Source organism: Argentina silus, assembly GCF_951799395.1.
Source record: "Argentina silus genome assembly, chromosome: 22".
NCBI lineage: Eukaryota > Metazoa > Chordata > Actinopteri > Argentiniformes > Argentinidae > Argentina > Argentina silus.
In genome coordinates, this window is record NC_139676.1 from 2,839,515 (window position 1) to 2,858,584 (window position 19,070).

The 19,070-nt window shown below is 50.5% G+C and overlaps 2 protein-coding genes across 2 annotated transcripts in view; both read left to right on the top strand.

The window, feature by feature from the left end:
• Window positions 1–5,537, top strand: part of LOC310822006 (contactin-associated protein-like 2) — a gene marked incomplete at both ends in the record, with an annotated part of 34,754 nt that extends 29,217 nt beyond the window's left edge. The window contains 5 exon segments of the mRNA XM_083694295.1: window positions 501–634; window positions 1,480–1,573; window positions 3,473–3,703; window positions 4,969–5,043; window positions 5,338–5,537. Of these exon segments, the coding sequence (XP_083550421.1) occupies window positions 501–634; window positions 1,480–1,573; window positions 3,473–3,703; window positions 4,969–5,043; window positions 5,338–5,537 (734 nt within the window).
• Window positions 5,538–9,207: 3,670 nt separating this feature from the next.
• Window positions 9,208–19,070, top strand: part of LOC310821597 (cullin-1) — a 20,477-nt gene continuing 10,614 nt past the window's right edge. The window contains exons 1-16 of the mRNA XM_083693688.1: window positions 9,208–9,368; window positions 11,455–11,861; window positions 12,178–12,355; window positions 12,805–12,972; window positions 13,892–13,942; window positions 14,719–14,809; window positions 15,539–15,702; window positions 15,813–15,975; window positions 16,359–16,489; window positions 16,843–16,950; window positions 17,183–17,289; window positions 17,380–17,428; window positions 17,692–17,823; window positions 18,096–18,213; window positions 18,353–18,429; window positions 18,745–18,876. Of these exons, the coding sequence (XP_083549814.1) occupies window positions 11,728–11,861; window positions 12,178–12,355; window positions 12,805–12,972; window positions 13,892–13,942; window positions 14,719–14,809; window positions 15,539–15,702; window positions 15,813–15,975; window positions 16,359–16,489; window positions 16,843–16,950; window positions 17,183–17,289; window positions 17,380–17,428; window positions 17,692–17,823; window positions 18,096–18,213; window positions 18,353–18,429; window positions 18,745–18,876 (1,803 nt within the window). The 5' untranslated portion in view covers window positions 9,208–9,368; window positions 11,455–11,727. The remainder of the gene's footprint in view (window positions 9,369–11,454; window positions 11,862–12,177; window positions 12,356–12,804; window positions 12,973–13,891; window positions 13,943–14,718; window positions 14,810–15,538; window positions 15,703–15,812; window positions 15,976–16,358; window positions 16,490–16,842; window positions 16,951–17,182; window positions 17,290–17,379; window positions 17,429–17,691; window positions 17,824–18,095; window positions 18,214–18,352; window positions 18,430–18,744; window positions 18,877–19,070) is intronic.

Genomic DNA, 19,070 nt, shown 5'->3' on the forward strand with positions numbered 1-19,070 from the left:
CTCCACACTAGCCCCTAGCCCTTAGCCCCTAGCCTCTAGCCCCTAGCCCCTCCACACTAGCCCCTAGCCCCTCCATACGAGCGCCTAGCCCCTAGCCCCTAGCCTCTAGCCTCTAGCCCCTAGCCCCTCCACACTAGCCCCCAGCCCCTAGCCCCTAGCCCCTCCACACTAGCCCCCAGCCCCTAGCCCCTAGCCTCTAGCCCCTAGCCCCTCCACACGAGCCCCTAGCCCCTCCACACTAGCCCCTAGCCCCTCCACACTAGCCCCTAGCCCCTCCACACGAGCCCCTAGCCCCTCCACACTAGCCCCTAGCCCCTCCACACTAGCCCCTAGCCCCTCCACACGAGCCCCTAGCCCCTCCACACTAGCCCCTAGCCCCTAGCCTCTAGCCCCTAGCCTCTAGCCCCTAGCCCCTAGCCTCTAGCCCCTAGCCCCTAGCTAGATAAGATTGCTGTCTCATCAGGCCTGACAGCGTTCCCTCTCCTCCTCCTGCCACCCAGGGACCCTGCAGATCCGCTACAGCCTGGGGGGGCTGAAGGAGCCCTTCACCATCGACCTGGACCACCGCAACCTGGCCAACGGACAGCCCCACCACATCAACATCTCCAGGGTCCAGAGGACCATCCGCCTACAGGTAGGAACCTCGCCCCCGAGACACTACACACTACACACTAGACACTACACACTACACACTACACACTACACACTAGACACTAGACACTACACACTACACACTACACACTACACACTAGATACTACACACTACACACTACACACTACACACTAGACACTACACACTAGACACTACACACTACACACTACACACTACACACTGCAGGTACAGCACATTGTTCCCTCAGTTGCCAGTAACATGCTCTCTCCAGACAGACCACTAGAGGGCGGTAATAACATGCTCTCTCCAGACAGACCACTAGAGGGCGGTAATAACATGCTCTCTCCAGACAGACCACTAGAGGGCGGTAATAACATGCTCTCTCCAGACAGACCACTAGAGGGCGGTAATAACATGCTCTCTCCAGACAGACCACTAGAGGGCGGTAATAACATGCTCTCTCCAGACAGACCACTAGAGGGCGGTAATAACATGCTCTCTCCAGACAGACCACTAGAGGGCGGTAATAACATGCTCTCTCCAGACAGACCACTAGAGTCAGTTGGCGGGATCATAACTCCCCTATAACATGGTGACCACGTGATGACATCATAGTCACGTGGCAGGGGAGGCTGGTGGAGGTAGAAATTGGAGGACGGGGCTCATTGTAATGCATCGAGCGGAAGGACTCGAGAAGAGGAATGGTGTCATACACAACGCGTGTTTGATACCGTTCCTCATTCCGTTCCACGCCTTACAATGAGCCCGTCCTCCGATCTCCACCTCCCCCAGCCTCCCCTGGTGTTCCACCTCCCCCAGCCTCCCCTGGTGTGTCATACTGAGTGTGTCCCTCTGTGTGTGTCCAGCTGGACCACTACCCTCCCGTGAGCTACAGCCTCCCAGAGGCCTCGGACACACACTTCAACCTGGTCAAGACCATCTTCCTGGGCAAGGTCTTCGGTAAGAGCATCACCGTTTATTTATTTAGTGTGTCTGTATGTATGTGTGTGTGTGTGTGTGTGTGTGTGTGCGCGCGTGTGTGCGTGCGTACATGTGTGCGTATGTCTGTGTCTGTGTCTGTTCTGTGTCTGTGTCTGTGTGTGTGCGTGCGTACATGTGTGCGTATGTCTGTGTCTGTGTCTGTTCTGTGTCTCTGTCTGTGTGTGCGCGTGCGTTCGTGCATATGTGTGTATCTGTGTCTGTGTCTACGTGTGTGTGTGTGTGTGTGTGTGTGTCTGTGTGTGTGTGTGTGTGTGTGTGTGAGTGTGAGTGTGAGTGTGAGTGTGAGTGTGAGTGTGAGTGTGTGTGAGTGTGAGTGTGAGTGTGAGTGTGAGTGTGAGTGTGAGTGTGAGTGTGTGAGTGTGTGTGTGTGTGTGTGTGTGTGTGTGTGTGTGAGTGTGTGTGTGTGTGTGTGTGTGTGTGTGTGTGTGTGTGTGAGTGTGTGTGTGTGTGTGTGTGTGTGTGTGTGTGTGAGTGTGTAGAGCTTAGGGAGTGTCAGTGAGAGCTAGGCACGACACTGAGCAGAATGGCCCATTCTAATTGGCTGGTTGAACCCTACGACTCCCCAGGGTGCTTTGCTGCACTCTGTGAATAAATTAACCCACCATCCTCTGACATCATCCTCCGGGAGCACAAAGGGCCGGGGTCCGTCCCAGTAGTCTAAACAGGCTTCCTCTCCTCCTCTCCTCCTCTCCTCCCCTCCTTTAACTGTCCATCTGAAAACACAAGATAGGTCAAAGGCAAGATGGAGGATCGGATCCCCACCAGGAAATAAGCTTTCACCTGTCCAGGTGTCTCACATTAGGACCGCTAAAGGAAAGGAGACAAGGAGACAAGGAGACAGGAGAGGAAGCCACTCTAGACTATTGAGATACACCCCAGATCCTCAAGTCCTACCCGGGTTTTCTCTGTGCTCCAGGCTCTGTTCAGCTCTGTGAGCCAATCAGCTCTCTGGTCCAGGACCATGACATCATCCTGGGGAGGAGGAGGAGGAGCTGAACCACTCAGAGAGAACTTTACACACCGACCACTAGACCAGGACACACAGACGCAGACAGACAGACAGAGAGACAGAGAGACAGAGAGACATACAGACAGAGAGACAGACAGACGGAGAGACAGACAGACAGAGAGACAGACAGACAGAGAGGCAGAGAGGCAGAGAGACAGACAGACAGACAGAGAGACAGACAGACAGAGAGGCAGAGAGACAAACAGACAGACAGGCAGACAGACAGAGAGACAGACAGACAGAGAGGCAGAGAGGCAGACAGACAGACAGACAGAGAGGCAGAGAGACAGACAGACAGACAGACAGACAGACAGACAGACAGACAGAGAAACAGACGTGTGTGTGTGTGTGTGCGTCCGGGGCGATCAACGTCTCAGCTGGATAAACAGGTACAGTCCCTCCATCTGGTCTCTTCTGTGTTGGACCCGCTCGGTGCTGCAGAGGGGGGTTCTGGGTAGTGATGATGTTGATGTTGATGTTGATGTTTCTGGTGCCTCAGGAGTTGGTATTGTTGTCTGATATTGGTGTGTGTTTTCTTAAGGCCGTGTTTGTGTTTTACCAGGGGACATCTGAAAACAGGCTTACAGACCACCAGATGGATGACTGTGATATTGTTATTGTTATTGTTATTAATTATTCCTCTTAATCCGTCTTTGAAGAACAATGATGTATGGATGCTGGATGCTTTGTTTTTCCTCTTTCTGTGTCAGGAAAACAACATTATCCAACATGACCCCCGTCTCAGATCAACCCTGTCTTGACTCGTAACATGTCCACCCCCCCCCCCCCCCAGATCAACCCTATCCTGACATATAACATGTTCTCTCTACCCCCCCCCCCCCCCACAGAGACGGGTCAGATCGACCCTATCCTGATTGAGCGCTACAACACCCCTGGCTTCGTGGGGTGTCTGTCCAGGGTGCAGTTCAACAGAGTGTCCCCCCTGAAGGCGGCCCTCCGCCCGGGCCTCACGGCCCCCGCCACCACACAGGGCGTCCTGGTGGAGTCCAACTGCGGGGCCACACCCCTCACCCTCTCCCCCATGGCCTCCGTCAACGACCCCTGGCACCTCGACTCAGGTACGCCCCCTAGAGGGTTCATAGGGGATTAAACCTAGAGGATTAAAGGGGCAGTCTGGGATTCTAACAACACATCAGGTACGCCACCTAGAGGGCTAGGTCACCTGACACGGATTAAAGGGGGGATCTGGGATTCAAACAATGTGTGTGTGTGTGTGTGTGTGTGTGTATGTGTGTGTGTGTGTGTGTGTGTGTGTGTGTGTGTGTCTTCTGTTGTGCTCCTACGACAGCAGATCATAGTGTGTAAGCTCCCAGCGAGGGGCGTCTGTGATCCCTGCCCCACTGAGTGGACAAGCATGTGTGTGTGTGTGTGTGTGTGTGTGTGTGTCTGTCTGTGTCTGTGTGCCTGTCTCTGTGTGTGCGCGTGTGTGCGTGCCTGTGTGTGCGTGTGCGTGTGTGTGTGTGCATACGTGTGTGTGTGTGTGTGTGTGCGTGTGCGTGTGTGTGTGTGTGTGTGTGTCTCTGTGTGTGCGTGTCTGTGTCCGTGTGCGTGTGTGTGTGTGTGTGTGAGTGTGTGTGAGTGTGAGTGGAGACCCACAGAGATGCCAGCTGAAAAGAGCAGGCTGCCTCCCCCCCCCCCCCCCCCCCCCCATAGCCCCCCCACTGTGCAGATAGAGTCGTCTATATAAAGCCTGTCCTGTGTGTTCTCACCAACAACGTCAGACTGGCCCGATGCATCACTCACTCTCACGCTTACTGGACTCTGGCTTATTGAACTCTGGCTTACTGAACTCTGGCTTATTGAACTCTGGCTTATTGAACTCTGGCTTATTGAACTCTGGCTTATTGAACTCTGGCTTATTGAACTCTGGCTTATTGAACTCTGGCTTACTGGATGGAGACCACTGACATGAAGAAGCCTGGTCTGATCTTGCCATGTGATCATGACTCTCAGAACAGAGTTATGTTTTGAGATGAGATGAGATTATTATACGTTATTCATCCCCGCAGGAAAATTGGTTTGTCAAACGAGCCACATTTAAGACAATTTTCATTGGGTTTTAAATTATGATTATGATTTATTTTAAAAAGTTATGAGTTTTACTTTTTTAAATACATTTTTACTTTGTATGTATCTCTCTATTCTTGTTTTGGAATGTAGTGTCTTTGAGTCCTGAGAAAAGCTCTATACTAAATAAATACATTATTATTATGGTGATGATGATGATGATGATGGTGATGATGGTGATGATGATGATGGTGATGATGATGATGATGATGATGATGATGATGATGATGATGATGTACTGTATGTTTGTGGTCAGCTGGTGTCGTGTTCCCCTTCAACGAGGAGATGGTCAGTCAGGACGGAGTCGACCGCAACTCTGCCGTCATCGGAGGTGAGTCACCGTCAACACTGACGTCAACCATACCGTTTTATTACTGCTATCAAAGGTCCCTCAGAAATGTGGTGTGTCTGAGATTCCAAAACTCAATAAAACGTCATTATCCTCAATGAGGAAGTTTGCTTCTGTGCTATCTAAACGGGAAGGTCCTCATAGATTTTAAAACATAATCCAACTTCTACTCGACTGCCTGTACGACATTTGTCGTACAGGCAGTCAAACAATCAACATCACAAAACAAACACAAACCGTGTCTCACACGCCTGCTGGTGCTGTTGTTGTTGACAGGTATCATCGCCGTGGTGATCTTCACCATCCTCTGCACTCTGGTCTTCCTGGTTCGTCACATGTTCCGTCACAAGGGCTCCTACCACACCAATGAGGCCAAAGGGGCGGAGTCGGCGGACTGCGCGGACGCGGCCATCATCGTCAACGACCCCGCCTTCACAGAGACCATCGACGAGAGCAAGAAGGAGTGGTTTATCTAACAGCCAATCAGGACGTTGGGATGTTGTTGCCGGGCAGATCCGTGCCTGCTGGGCGCCCTCGGCTGTGAGACGGCGAGAGCTTAGATGATGAATGATGAATACATGAGTTACAGGGGCTGATGATGATGATGATGATGAAGATGAAGACTGGGACTAGGTGTGTGATGATTGGCTGTCTGGTCTATACTGTATTTACATGATGGGAGGAGTCGGAGGAGGTTTATCAACAATGACGTCAGTCATACACACGATGGAGCCGTTGTCACAACAACAACAACGACAACAACAACAACAACAACAGCTGCATCCTCTGGACTACGAATGGAAAAAAAACACTACAGCTATTACACTTTTGATCGATTTTATTTTTGCATCGATTCCAGTTGACGAATATGTCTTAATGATTTCTGCTTTGATTGTAGAGACTTGCTGCCTGCGGTAATAGATAGGGTCACGCACACACATGTAACATACCAACATGTACACGTATAGTTTGTTTTTTTTCGCTGCCAAACGACGACTTGTAGGAGTCGCCTAGGAGGAACAAAATGGACGCCCTGGTAGAAACAGGCGGTTTATGTCCCAGACTTTGACGTTTGATTGTATTATATTGTATTGTATTCATTTGATTGTGTAGGTTCCAACAGCATGCTGACACCGACACCAAGACACTACCACATCCCTCCGTCACACCGTCACACCGTCACACCTGGCTCTGTGATCCGCTTCCTCTTCTTCTGGTTTAGTGCCAAAATCATCCAATGTGCTTTAATACTTTCTCTATTTAGTTGGTTTTTTTAGCGGTCTTGATGCGTTTTGATTGGTTCCTCTCAGCCAGATTGTAATGTGGTCAGATCTGATAGGTTGACCTGTGGGTGGAGGGGGGGGGGGTATGATATTGTTTTGAGCAATAGTATAGAATCATAGAATTATAATGAGTTAGAATGATTGTTCCCCTTCTCTCATTCTAATTCTATCATTCTCATTCTATCATCGTCATTCTAACGTTCTAATTCTATGTATAGAATAGTCTAGAAATGCAACCACAAAGCAGGCAGTGTATTAGTTGTCAAACATGACAATGTCTAATATCGAATGTGCCTTCAGGATTCAGCCTCTGACTGTAGCCTTGGGACTGATGCAACTCCTGGATTGGACTATTAAACACCTGGCCCACTAACTCTAGTCAGACTAACTCTAGTCAGACTAACTCTAGTCTGACTAACTCTAGACGGACTAACTCTAGTCTGATTAACTCTAGTCTGACTAACTCCAGCCTGACTAACTCTAGTCGGACTAGCCCTAGTCTGACTAACTCTAGTCTGACTAACTCTAGTCTGACTTACTCCAGCCTGACTAACTCTAGTTGGACTAACTTTAGCCTGATTGACTTTAACTGTAGAAACCGTCCGTAGGGCCACAATAGGGACATCATTGGTGGGTGGTTATGCTGCATTCACATGCTCCTCTGCAATAGCAAACTCAGAAATGTCATATGTCAACGTTCCTCTGAGTTTCCCTCTCTGAGCTGCTGTAACTCCCATTCAGCCAATGAGGTGCTCCAGAGTTTCCGAGGAGCACCTGAACGCACCATGACTGTCCGGCCATATGAAAGGTAAAGGTGTGACTCTCACTGGGGACACAACGGTATGACACACATACCCACAGGGGAGGCTGGTGGAGGTAGAAATCGGAGGACGGGCCCATTGTACTGCATGGAATGGAATGTTTGATGCTGTTCCTAATTCTGTTCCATGCATTACAATGAGCCTGTCCTCCGATTTCTACCTCCACCAGCCTCCCCTGTGTACCATGCATACAGTACCATAACCATCTTTGTCTGACGTGTATGCCTTTGCAGGTATCAGTGTGTACTGTATTTCTTGGTAAAAACATGTCCCTGTTTGATATGATAGTTTTGGGGTACAGTGAGGTTGTGTGTTCTACGTGCGTCATGTTAAGGTCATGTTAAGGGTCTCGTCATCACGTGTTGGTTGGTGTTTCCTGTGCGACGGTTATATCGGTATACCCAGTAACACAGTCAACTCTGTGTGTTCTGAGGACAAGAACAGGAAGTCTAGAATACACACATTATGGCCTGGGGGGGTACTGGACACAGATTGAGCCTAGCCTGGGGGGTTCCTGGACACAGATTAAGACTAGTCTGGGGGGTTCTTGGACACAGATTAAGCCTGGCCTGGGGGTTCCTGGACACAGATTAAGACTAGTCTGGGGGTTCCTGGACACAGATTAAGACTAGTCTGGGGGTTCCTGGACACAGATTAAGACAAGTCTGGGGGTTCCTGGACACAGATTGAGCCCAGTCTGGGGGTTCCTGGACACAGATTAAGGCTAGCCCTGGACTAAATCACACTTTCAGTGAGGAATCTCCATTGAAAATGCTATTTTACTCCAGGACTAGGCTTAATCTAGGTCCAGGGAACCAGCCCAGAGATTCTCCCATAGATACATTCATATCACCATGTTGCTGTTTTTTGCCTGTTTATCGTGTGTTTTTATGAATCAATGTAATTAAAGCTCTGTCTGTGATCTGCAGTACAGTTCAGTAAAACGCGCTAATCCTTTGGTTGTACTTCTGTAACTACTGTAGTTGGGCACATTTGAATTCCCATCATCACATACTGTGTAGGCCCTGGTCGACCATTTTGCAGTTGCAAGGCAATATGAACATTTTGTAAGACGGTTTTGAGGAACGGAACTACGGAGAGACACCAAGTTCACTGGAGAGCATGAGCTCCTGTTGCATTAGGATATCTTCACTTCACAATACACACAATGTAATATAGTATAATATTATATCAAATAATATCACATTACATAATATAACCTACTGATATTATGGAGAATACACTTTTGATTTGTGTTTGATTGTCTCTTTGTTGCTGAGTATCAGTCTGCTGACGGGAATGATTGGCAGCAGAGGCCACGTGTGTGTACGGTTGTTTGGTTTTCTTTAGCAGCATGAGATGTAGAGGAGGAAACTGCCCCACATCGCAGGACATGTTCTTTTACATGACTTCTCTGGAAATATTTTGTACATTTCTTACATTAGGGATAATGTGCAAAAGCCTTTTTTTAATAAGATATTTTAGTTTCATGTATTTCTTCACCGTTCTGAATCTGTGTGAAAAACATCTGGTTGAAATTGTCTTTTAAAGTGGCTTAAGATCATGGCTCCAGAAATGAACGATTTTTCAACGTCATTTTGTGTTCTTTTAGTTCAATACTGTATGTTAAGGCCTGAGATTGCATATGTAATGTGGTTTTGTCTTAATATAAAACATTAAACAAGCCTTGCCAGAAAAACAGTGTGGTTGGTTTATCCTTTATTGTTTCAGGTACACAGATGTGAAAGGTGGACTGTGGAGGGGACACATTATTGGTGACAAAACTTCATTTGACAGCTTGACTCGACAGCTCACTACAATTACCGTTTTCTATTGCATATGATAATAATTAATTTGCTGTAAAATCTTCTCCTAAAAACATAAATAATCAACTGTATAACAGTTATCGACTGTATAACCAAAGTGGTGCTACAAAGGATGCCCATATCCGCAACGCGTAAACGGAACCACATAACCTGCGCTTTCATCTTCCGCGGGACAGCTTTCCGCGGACACAGACTGAGTGTCTATGCGCTGCTGCAGCTATTGTTGTGGCGGTGACAAGTCCGCCGCTCAGCTCCACACGGGGGTCGCTTGGAAGGGAACATTGAAACCCTAAACCCCGAACACAAGTGTAACATCCGTGTCTATTTTGTACTGTTTCGTCTGATTTGGAGCGGACAGCGAGCGAACCCGGACAATGGTAAGAACCCCAGCTTGCTAACGTCATCTCGCCAGCTAGGTTAGCTTAGCCACCGTTAGCTCGACCGCTCGTCCAGAAGAGCTGTTTCATCCCGGTGACTTCAGACAAACACAACACAAAGTGTCCGACGGGGTGTTGAGTTTTGTTGGGTTGGAAACCGAGCGCTGTCGCTGCTCCTGGGAGTGCGGTGACAGCCGGTCAGCTCGCCGCCGTCCCTGCGGTCGGTCAGCGGCAGCGGCAGCGGCAGCGGCACCGCAGGCCTCGTCTCTGCCTCTCGGTCGGTACCTAGCCTGCTAGCTCATGTAGCGAGCTAGTTAGCTACCTAGCAACTGAGCTACGCATTTGTGAACTCGGGGGCTAGCTAGCCGTTGACGTAGTGGGCTATTTAAATGGACAAGCAAGCCCAACAAAGAGAACCAGTCAGTCCCAGAGCGGTGCCGAGGTCCGCCTGCGTTGTTCTGGCCAGGCGAAAGGCAGGTCTTTGGGCTGATGTCCCTCCTGGGTTTTAGTCAGGACGACGCTCCGGTGACCGTCAGTCAACCAGACACCGCCGACCGGTGTCCTTTGCGAGCGGATCGCAGAGAGAAGACGAGGCGATGCGGTGTCGGTTGTGTGGCTGTCGAGGAGATGACCGTAGCTCGCTAGCTAGGCTCGACAAGACCCTGGGTGCTTTGAGACGTTTGGCCCTTAAAGGACTCTCCGGATTGATCTCCGGATTGATCTTGCCGTGGTGAGAGTTAGCATCAGTCCTTTTAGGACTGTCACTCAGTGTCGTGGAGGGAGAGGATCCGCCGTCCTGCACCGTCTAGATCCTGCGAGTTTCCCCCCTTGGCTGTCATAGTTACTCCTATCCTCACTTAGCTGCTCCATCTGCATCTGTTGCCATGGTTACAGGGAGGCTGGAGGAAAGCCTGTGATGAGGTGATGGGTGCCGGTTGAGCCTCGGTCCGGAGGAGTCCTCCTCCTCTCATCAAACCGTTGTCAAACTCATGATGATACATCCTGTGTTTGTCACCAGTAGAGACATTGTTCCCGTCTTCAAAGCTGTGTCCTCATTGGTTTGCTGATCCGGCTCCCTGTCGTCCTGTGGGTGACACTCTGGCCTTTAACGAGGCTAGGTTACCCCAGACGGCTACGCCTCATCATGAAATGCGTGGTTGTTGTCAGAAGGTTCTCTGTTGTGATGATGCCACCCACCGTCTGTGTATTATTCAATGACAGCTGAATAACCTTCCCTCTGGGTCAGGAGTGACTCCTGCCTGCGGTGCACATGGTACATCTATGGAGCTGGGAGCCCAGGGCAGCCGGGAGGGCTTAGGTTTCAGTCTGGAGGAAAACCCAGTCCAGTCAGCTATAGTTACCCCTGCACTGTAACTGTACAGCACTGGAGCTGTGCTAGGGCTGGGCTAGGGCTGGAGCTGGGCTGGACCGTGCTGGGCTGGAGCTGGGCTGGACCGTGCTGGGCTGGGCTAGACTGGGCTAGGGCTGGGTAGACTTATTGTGGAGAGCTGTGGAGCAGCTGTCAGGTAGAGTCCATACAAACCTACGCTTGTCTCAAACAATGTGCTGTCGGCTAGGCTAGGCTAGGCTAGGCTAGGATAACACCTGCCTATGCACATAACAGCTGTGTTTGGCTAGGCTAGGATAACACCTGCCTATGCACATACCAGCTGTGGAAACAGCTGGGGAGGGAACGGTAGTCAGTGGAATCGGGTTGCTGCACTTTTTGCTGTGTAGCGGAATGCGAGTGATGGGTATTGGCGTGGCTGCAGATCCTGATGAGCTAGCTAGCTAGCCGAGGCTAAGTGATTCTCCAGGACATGGACGCTCCTGGTTTGTTGTTGTCAGCAGCCCTGATTAATGTCATCCCATTTTGCGTAACTCAATAGTTTTTCTTAGTGCTTACGCTGTGTTCAGGGTTGTTTCTGACAAGCCCAGGCTTTGTGTGATTCTAACTGTGTATGCGTGCGTGCGTGCGTGTGTGTGTGTGTGTGTGTGTGTGTGTGTGTGTGTGTGTGCGTGTGTGTGTTTGTGTGCGTGTGTGTGTGTGTGTGTGTGTGCACGGATGCTCGTGTGTGTTTCACAGGTCTCAAGGCAGGGTCTTCTCCTGATCGCCACTTGAAGGGGGTCTTCTGAGACCACCTATCCATCTGAAGAGAAGACCCCTAAACCCACCCACCCACCCCCCTCTCAGTCACCTGGTCACCCCCCTCCCCCCCCCGCCCCACCCTCCACCCTCCCCCCCAAATGGAGGACTAGCTCTTCACAGTTTCATCACAACACATCTAAAAGGACATTGACCCGGGGCTACTGTTGCAGAGAGAGACCCAGCACAGAGAGAGAGAGAGAGAGAGAGAGAATGTCGTCCAATAAGAACCCTCACGGGCTGAAGCAGATCGGTCTGGACCAGATCTGGGACGACCTGCGGGCAGGGATCCAGCAGGTCTACACCCGGCAGAGCATGGCCAAGTCACGCTACATGGAACTCTACACGTATCCTTCTGCACTGAGCCTGTCTGCCAGACGTGTGTGTGTGTGTGTGTGTGTGTGTGTGTGTGTGTGTGTGTGTGTGTGTGTGTGTGTGTGCGTGTGTGTGCGATGACAGATGGCCTTGATGCCTGGTTGCAGAAGAAATGAGCAGTGATGGTGAAGAGATGAATGCATGTTGTGTTTATTTCAGGTAGGCACCAGATTTCCTGTGTTTTGCGTGGGGAGAGGGAGAGAGGGGGGGGGGGGGGAGAGAGAGGGAGAGAGACAGACATCTTTTTAGTCCAGGTGTCCTGTTATAACCTTAACCCCCCTCCTCCAGACATGTTTATAACTACTGTACTAGCGTGCACCAGTCCAACCAGGCCCGGGGGGCTGGCCCCCCCCCCTCCAAGCCCTCTAAAAAGGCCCCCACCCCGGGGGGAGCCCAGTTCGTGGGCCTGGAGCTCTACAAGAGGCTGAAGGAGTTCCTCAAGAACTACCTCACCAACCTGCTCAAGGTAACCTGACTCTCCCTGGTCCCGCTGGGCTCCTACGGGCCTTTGGTGAACCAATGAATCAATTATTGAAGGAAGGAGGGAGGGAGGGAAGGAGGGAGGGAGGGATAAATGAACGGAAGGAAGGCAGGAAGGAAGGAGGGATGTACGTATTGATTCTCTGTCAGCAGGGTTGGTTTTGTGGAGGGTTGAACATGAAGCTGTCCCTTGAAATGGCACATACAGATATCATATCATATCAGCTCTATCTCCAGTCATGTCAGAGTCCAATCGCTTCTACTCTCTGTATTTAGCATTATTTATTATTAGATATGATGTATTTATTATGATTTATTATTAGATATGATGTATTTATTATGATTTATTATTAGATATGATGTGTTTCCGTCTGATGGTTTCACAACCTGGTGTTCTGCTGTTCACATCCCCCCCCCCCCCGCCCCCCCCTCCAGGACGGTGAAGACCTGATGGATGAGAGTGTGTTGAAGTTCTACACCCAGCAGTGGGAGGACTACCGGTTCTCCAGCAAGGTGCTGAACGGGATCTGTGCCTACCTCAACCGCCACTGGGTCAGACGGGAGTGTGACGAAGGACGCAAGGGCATCTACGAGATCTACTCAGTAAGAGGGGGGGGGGGGGGGGCATCTACGAGATCTACTCAGTAAGAGGGGGGGGGGGGGGCATCTACGAGATCTACTCAGTAAGAGGGGGGGGGGGGCATCTACGAGATCTACTCAGTAAGGGGGGGGGGGGGGGGGGGGGCATCTACGAGATCTACTCAGTAAGAGGGGGGGGGGGGGGGGGGGCATCTACGAGATCTACTCAGTAAGAGGGGGGGGGGGGGGCATCTACGAGATCTACTCAGTAAGAGGGGGGGGGGGGTTGCATCTACGAGATCTACTCAGTAAGAGGGAGGGGGGGGCATCTACGAGATCTACTCAGTAAGAGGGGGGGGGGGGGGGCATCTACGAGATCTACTCAGTAAGAGGGGGGGGGGGGCATCTACGAGATCTACTCAGTAAGAGGGGGGGGGGGGGCATCTACGAGATCTACTCAGTAAGAGGGGGGGGGGGGGGGGGGCATCTACGAGATCTACTCAGTAAGAGGGGGGGGGGGGGGGCATCTACGAGATCTACTCAGTAAGAGGGGGGGGGGGGTTGCATCTACGAGATCTACTCAGTAAGAGGGAGGGGGGGGCATCTACGAGATCTACTCAGTAAGAGGGGGGGGGGGGGGGGGCATCTACGAGATCTACTCAGTAAGAGGGGGGGGGGGGCATCTACGAGATCTACTCAGTAAGAGGGGGGGGGGGGGGCATCTACGAGATCTACTCAGTAAGAGGGGGGGGGGGGGGGGGGGGCATCTATGAGATCTACTCAGTAAGAGGGGGGGGGGGGATCTACGAGATCTACTCAGTAAGGGGGGGGGGCATCTACGAGATCTACTCACACACCCTTTATCTGGGGGGGAGGGGGGGGGAGAAGAGGAAGGGAGGATGCATGTTGTGGATGTGTGATTCATGGTGTCCTCTGGTTGCAGCTTGCCCTGGTGACGTGGAGGGAATGCCTTTTTAGACCGCTGAATAAACAAGTACGTACCTCCCTCCAGTGGCCTGGCTCTAGGTCGCCTGGATTATTATCATAATAATATCAATATGAATAATATGAATAATGCATTTATTTTGTAAATCGCTTTTCTTAGTCCTCAAAGACACTACATTCCATGGAGAGAACAAGAGTAGATAAAAGAATAAAAAGTCAAACAAGATCACAGTCAATAAAAACATCAATAAAAATAGTTAAAGATTAAAAGCACGTTTAAAAAGATGGGTTTTAAAGTGACTGGCTGTCCCTGTCCCTGTACGGCTGTCCCTGTACGGCTGTCCCTGTCCGGCTGTCCCTGTCCCTGTACGGCTGTCCCTGTACGACTATCCCTGTACGACTGTCCCTGTACGGCTGTCCCTGTACGGCTGTCCCTGTCCCTGTACGGCTGTCCATGTCCCTGTACGACTGTCCCTGTCCCTGTACGACTGTCCCTGTCCCTGTACGACTGTCCCTGTCCCTGTACGACTGTCCCTGTCCCTGTACGGCTGTCCCTGTCCCTGTACGGCTGTCCCTGTCCCTGTCCCTGTACGGCTGTCCATGTCCCTGTATGGCTGTCCCTGTCCCTGTACGGCTGTCCCTGTCCCTGTATGGCTGTCCCTGTATGGCTGTCCATGTCCCTGTACGGTCGCTCCTCAGAGGAGTCAGGTTGATATGATATGAAACCTTCAATGACCAGGTGGATCTCTGTCTCTCTCTGTCTGTCTCTCTCTCTCTCTCTCTCTCTCTCTCTCTGTCACTCCCCCCCCCCCCCCCCCCCCCCAGGTCACGAATGCTGTATTGAAGCTGATAGAGAAGGAGAGGAATGGAGAGACCATCAACACCAGACTAATCAGCGGTGTGGTCCAGTCTTACGGTGGGTCGGACCAGAACCACACACTGGACTAGTAACACACACACACTGTTTTTGACTGTGGTGTGTGTGTATGTATGAGGTATTTGACCGTGGTGTGTATCTGTAGTGTGTGTGTGTATAAGGTGTGTATGTAGTGTGTATGTGTGAGGCGTTTCACCGTGGTGTGTATCTGTAGTGTGTATCTGTAGTGTGTGTGTGTGTATAAGGTGTGTATGTAGTGTGTGTGTATAAGGTGTGTATGTAGTGTGTATGTGTGAGGTGTTTCACCGTGGTGTGTATCTGTAGTGTGTGTGTGTATAAGGTGTGTATGTAGTGTGTATGTATGAGGTGTTTCACCGTGGTGTGTATCTGTAGTGTGTGTGTGTATAAGGTGTGTATGTAGTGTGTATGTATGAGGTGTTTCACCGTGGTGTGTATCTGTAGTGTGTGTGTGTATAAGGTGTGTATGTAGTGTGTATGTATGAGGTGTTTCACCGTGGTGTGTATCTGTAGTGTGTGTGTGTATAAGGTGTGTATGTAGTGTGTATGTATGAGGTGTTTCACCGTGGTGTGTATCTGTAGTGTGTGTGTGTATAAGGTGTGTATGTAGTGTGTGTGTATAAGGTGTGTATGTAGTGTGTATGTATGAGGTGTTTCACCGTGGTGTGTATCTGTAGTGTGTGTGTGTATAAGGTGTGTATGTAGTGTGTATGTATGAGGTGTTTCACCGTGGTGTTCTGTCTCTTCCAGTTGAACTGGGTCTGAACGAGGACGATGCGTTTGCCAAAGGGCCGACCCTGTCTGTGTATAAGGAGTACTTTGAGACCCAGTTCCTGGCCGACACAGAGCGCTTCTACACCAGGGAGAGCACAGAGTTCCTGCAACAGAACCCTGTCACAGAGTACATGAAGAAGGTAGGTTATACACACACACACCTGTTATATATACCTGTTATGAGTGTTATACACCTGTTATTATTGTTATATACACCTGTTCTACACCTGTGTGTGTGTGTGTGTGTCAGGCGGAGGCCCGTCTGCTGGAGGAGCAGAGGCGTGTTCAGGTCTACCTCCATGAGAGCACGCAGGACGAGCTGGCCAGGAAGTGTGAGCAGGTGCTCATCGAGAAGCACCTGGAGATCTTCCACACAGAGTTCCAGAACCTTCTGGATGCTGACAAGAACGAAGGTAAGGAGAGTCACCTGACCAGCGCTCAGACACCCTCCGTGGCTCTGGTCCCCTGGTAGGAGTGTGTCCCCTGGTAGGAGTGTGTCCCCTGGTAGGAGTGTGTTCCTAGTGTGTTTGGTCAGGATCAGTGTATGCATAGCAGTGAGTAGATGCTTCCTCTTGTTCTGGTGTATATGTCTTGTATTTTTGTATTTTTGTATTGTATGGATGCTGCATTGTCATGGAACCGAGCCAAAGAATTTTACTCCCTGCACTCGTGTTTGAGACTAACAATAAACTAGAAACTTGTATGCTTGCTTCTCTCACCATTTGATGCCGGCTCTCTCCCCCTCCTTCCCTCTCTCCCCCTCCCCCCCTCCCCCCCCCCCTCCCTCTCTCTGTAGACCTGGGTCGTATGTACAACCTGGTGTCTCGTATCACTGACGGTCTGGGGGAGCTGAAGAAGCTTCTGGAAACTCACATCTTCAACCAGGGCCTGGCTGCTATAGAGAAGTGTGGGGAGGCCGCACTCAACGTAAGAATCCCAGAGGACAACACCCTTGTTTTAGCTTTGTTAATATTATAATTATTATTATTATTATTAATATTATTATTATTATTAATAAACCTTTATTTAGGCAGGGAGGTCCTACTGAGGGCAGAGCCTGCTTGTTTTATATCCATCTCCTTTCACCTGCTCTTAATGTGTGTGAGGAGACAGTTTTATTTCAGTGAAATGTGAATGTGGCATTATTTTCCACCCAATGTCACTATCCTGTCGTCTTTGTCTTTGTTAGGCTCATCTGAGATGTTGTGTCTCCAGTTCACTCTGACCCCTGACCTCTGACCCCTGTCTCTCCCCTCTCTGTCTCGTCCTGTCCTCCCCAGGACCCCAAAATGTACGTCCAGACCATCCTAGACGTCCATAAGAAGTACAACGCCTTAGTCATGTCTGCTTTCAACAACGACGCAGGCTTTGTCGCCGCCTTGGACAAGGTAGGACGGGGCTCATTGTAATGCATGGAATGAGGAACGGTATCAAACACACGTGTGGTTGACCTGGTAGAAGAGGATTTCATCTACATCAGTTTAGCTGGTAGAGTAAAGGGTTAATAATACCAGTTGTTTCTCCTCCTCTTCCTCCTCCTCCTCCTCCTCCTCTTCCTCCCCCTCCTCCTCTTCCTCTCCCTTCCCCTCCTCTTCCTCCTCCTCCTCCTCCTCCTCCCAGGCCTGCGGTCGTTTCATCAACAATAACGCCGTGACCAAGATGGTTCAGTCGTCCAGTAAATCACCCGAGCTGCTGGCCCGATACTGTGACTCTCTGCTCAAGAAGAGGTGTGTGTGTGTGTGTGTGTGACTGTGGTCTTCCTAGATAGAACACACAAGAGGATGTTGGTTTGTGACGTTGTGTTGTTTTCTGTCCAGTTCTAAGAACCCAGAGGAGGCGGAGCTTGAGGACACGCTCAACCAAGTGGTGAGTCCACAGAAACAACCATGGCAACCACGTTGTCAAAGGCAACTGTTTGGTTCAGCAGTGTTTTAACCCCAACCATAAACAGTATAACCCTAACTCTTAACTCTTAACTACTATAACCAACTCTTAACCCTTAACTACTGTAACTACCTCCTAACCCTTAACTACTGTAACTACCTCCTAACCCTTAACTACTGTAACTACCTCCTAACCCTTAACTACTGTAACTACCTCCTAACCCCTACCTCTGTTCCCGTCCTCAGATGGTGGTGTTCAAGTACATCGAGGACAAAGACGTGTTCCAGAAGTTCTACGCCAAGATGTTGGCCAAGCGGCTGGTCCATCAGAACAGCGCCAGCGACGACGCAGAGGCCAGCATGATCTCTAAACTAAAGGTACCGTACCACCGGACCCACCTCCCCCTCAGACTAACTAAAGGTACCGTACCACCGGACCCACCTCCCCCTCAGACTAACTAAAGGTACCGTACCACCGGACCCACCTCCCCCTCAGACTAACTAAAGGTACCGTACCACCGGACCCACCCAGAAATGATGCAAGCAACGCTATTGGATAGAACTTGAATTCTATTTACTCATTTCAAAGCTGATCTACCCCCAAATACCCCAAATAACTACAGTAGGACTGTGTCCCTTTCTCCCCACAGCAAGCATGCGGCTTTGAGTACACGTCCAAACTCCAGCGCATGTTCCAGGACATCGGCGTCAGCAAAGACCTGAACGAACAGTTTAAGAAGCACCTCACCAACTCTGAGCCGTTAGACTGTGAGTACCTGGCTGTCTGACCTGGGTTTCCACTGGATCACTGGAACTCAAACAACTGGGAAAAGATAAGTGATCTCTCTCTCTCTCTCTCTCCCTCCCTCTCCCTCCCTCTCTCTCTCTCTCCCTCCCCCCCTCCCAGTGGACTTCAGTATCCAGGTCCTGAGTTCTGGTTCCTGGCCATTCCAACAGTCCTGCACGTTCGCCCTGCCCTCTGAGGTAACACACACACGACCACCCCCCTCTCTACTGACCCAATGGACCGTTCCACCCCCCTCTCTACTGACCCAATGGACCGATCCACCCCCCTGACATTCCTCTATGGTTCTCTTTCAGTATCTCTGCTCAAAAACCCCATTTCCCTCTGAGGTAATAAAGATTGATTGATGGACCCTCCTCTCCTCTCCTCTCCTCTCCTCTCCTCTCCTCCTTTCCTTTCCTCTCCTCTTCTCTCCTCTCCCCTCCTCCTCTCCTCTCCTCTCCCCTCCTCTCCTCTCCTCTCCTCTCCTCTCCTCTCCCCTTCCCTCCCTCCAGCTGGAGAGGAGTTACCAGCGATTCACAGCCTTCTACGCCAGCAGACACAGCGGGCGCAAGCTCACCTGGCTGTACCACCTGTCTAAAGGAGAGCTGGTCACCAACTGCTTCAAGAACAGATACACCCTACAGGTAGGCAGATAACACCTGTAATAACAGGTCTATCCTGTAATAACTCATCTGGCTCTGGTGTTCCACTGTGGAGGCTGTGTCCCTCTGATTGAACACAGGGAGAATTGTCTCCATTCAGCCTCTTCATTTCTTCATGAAATGTAATATTTTAGAAAGCGTCACCTTGTGATGACTTGGTCTGATTGACTCTCCAT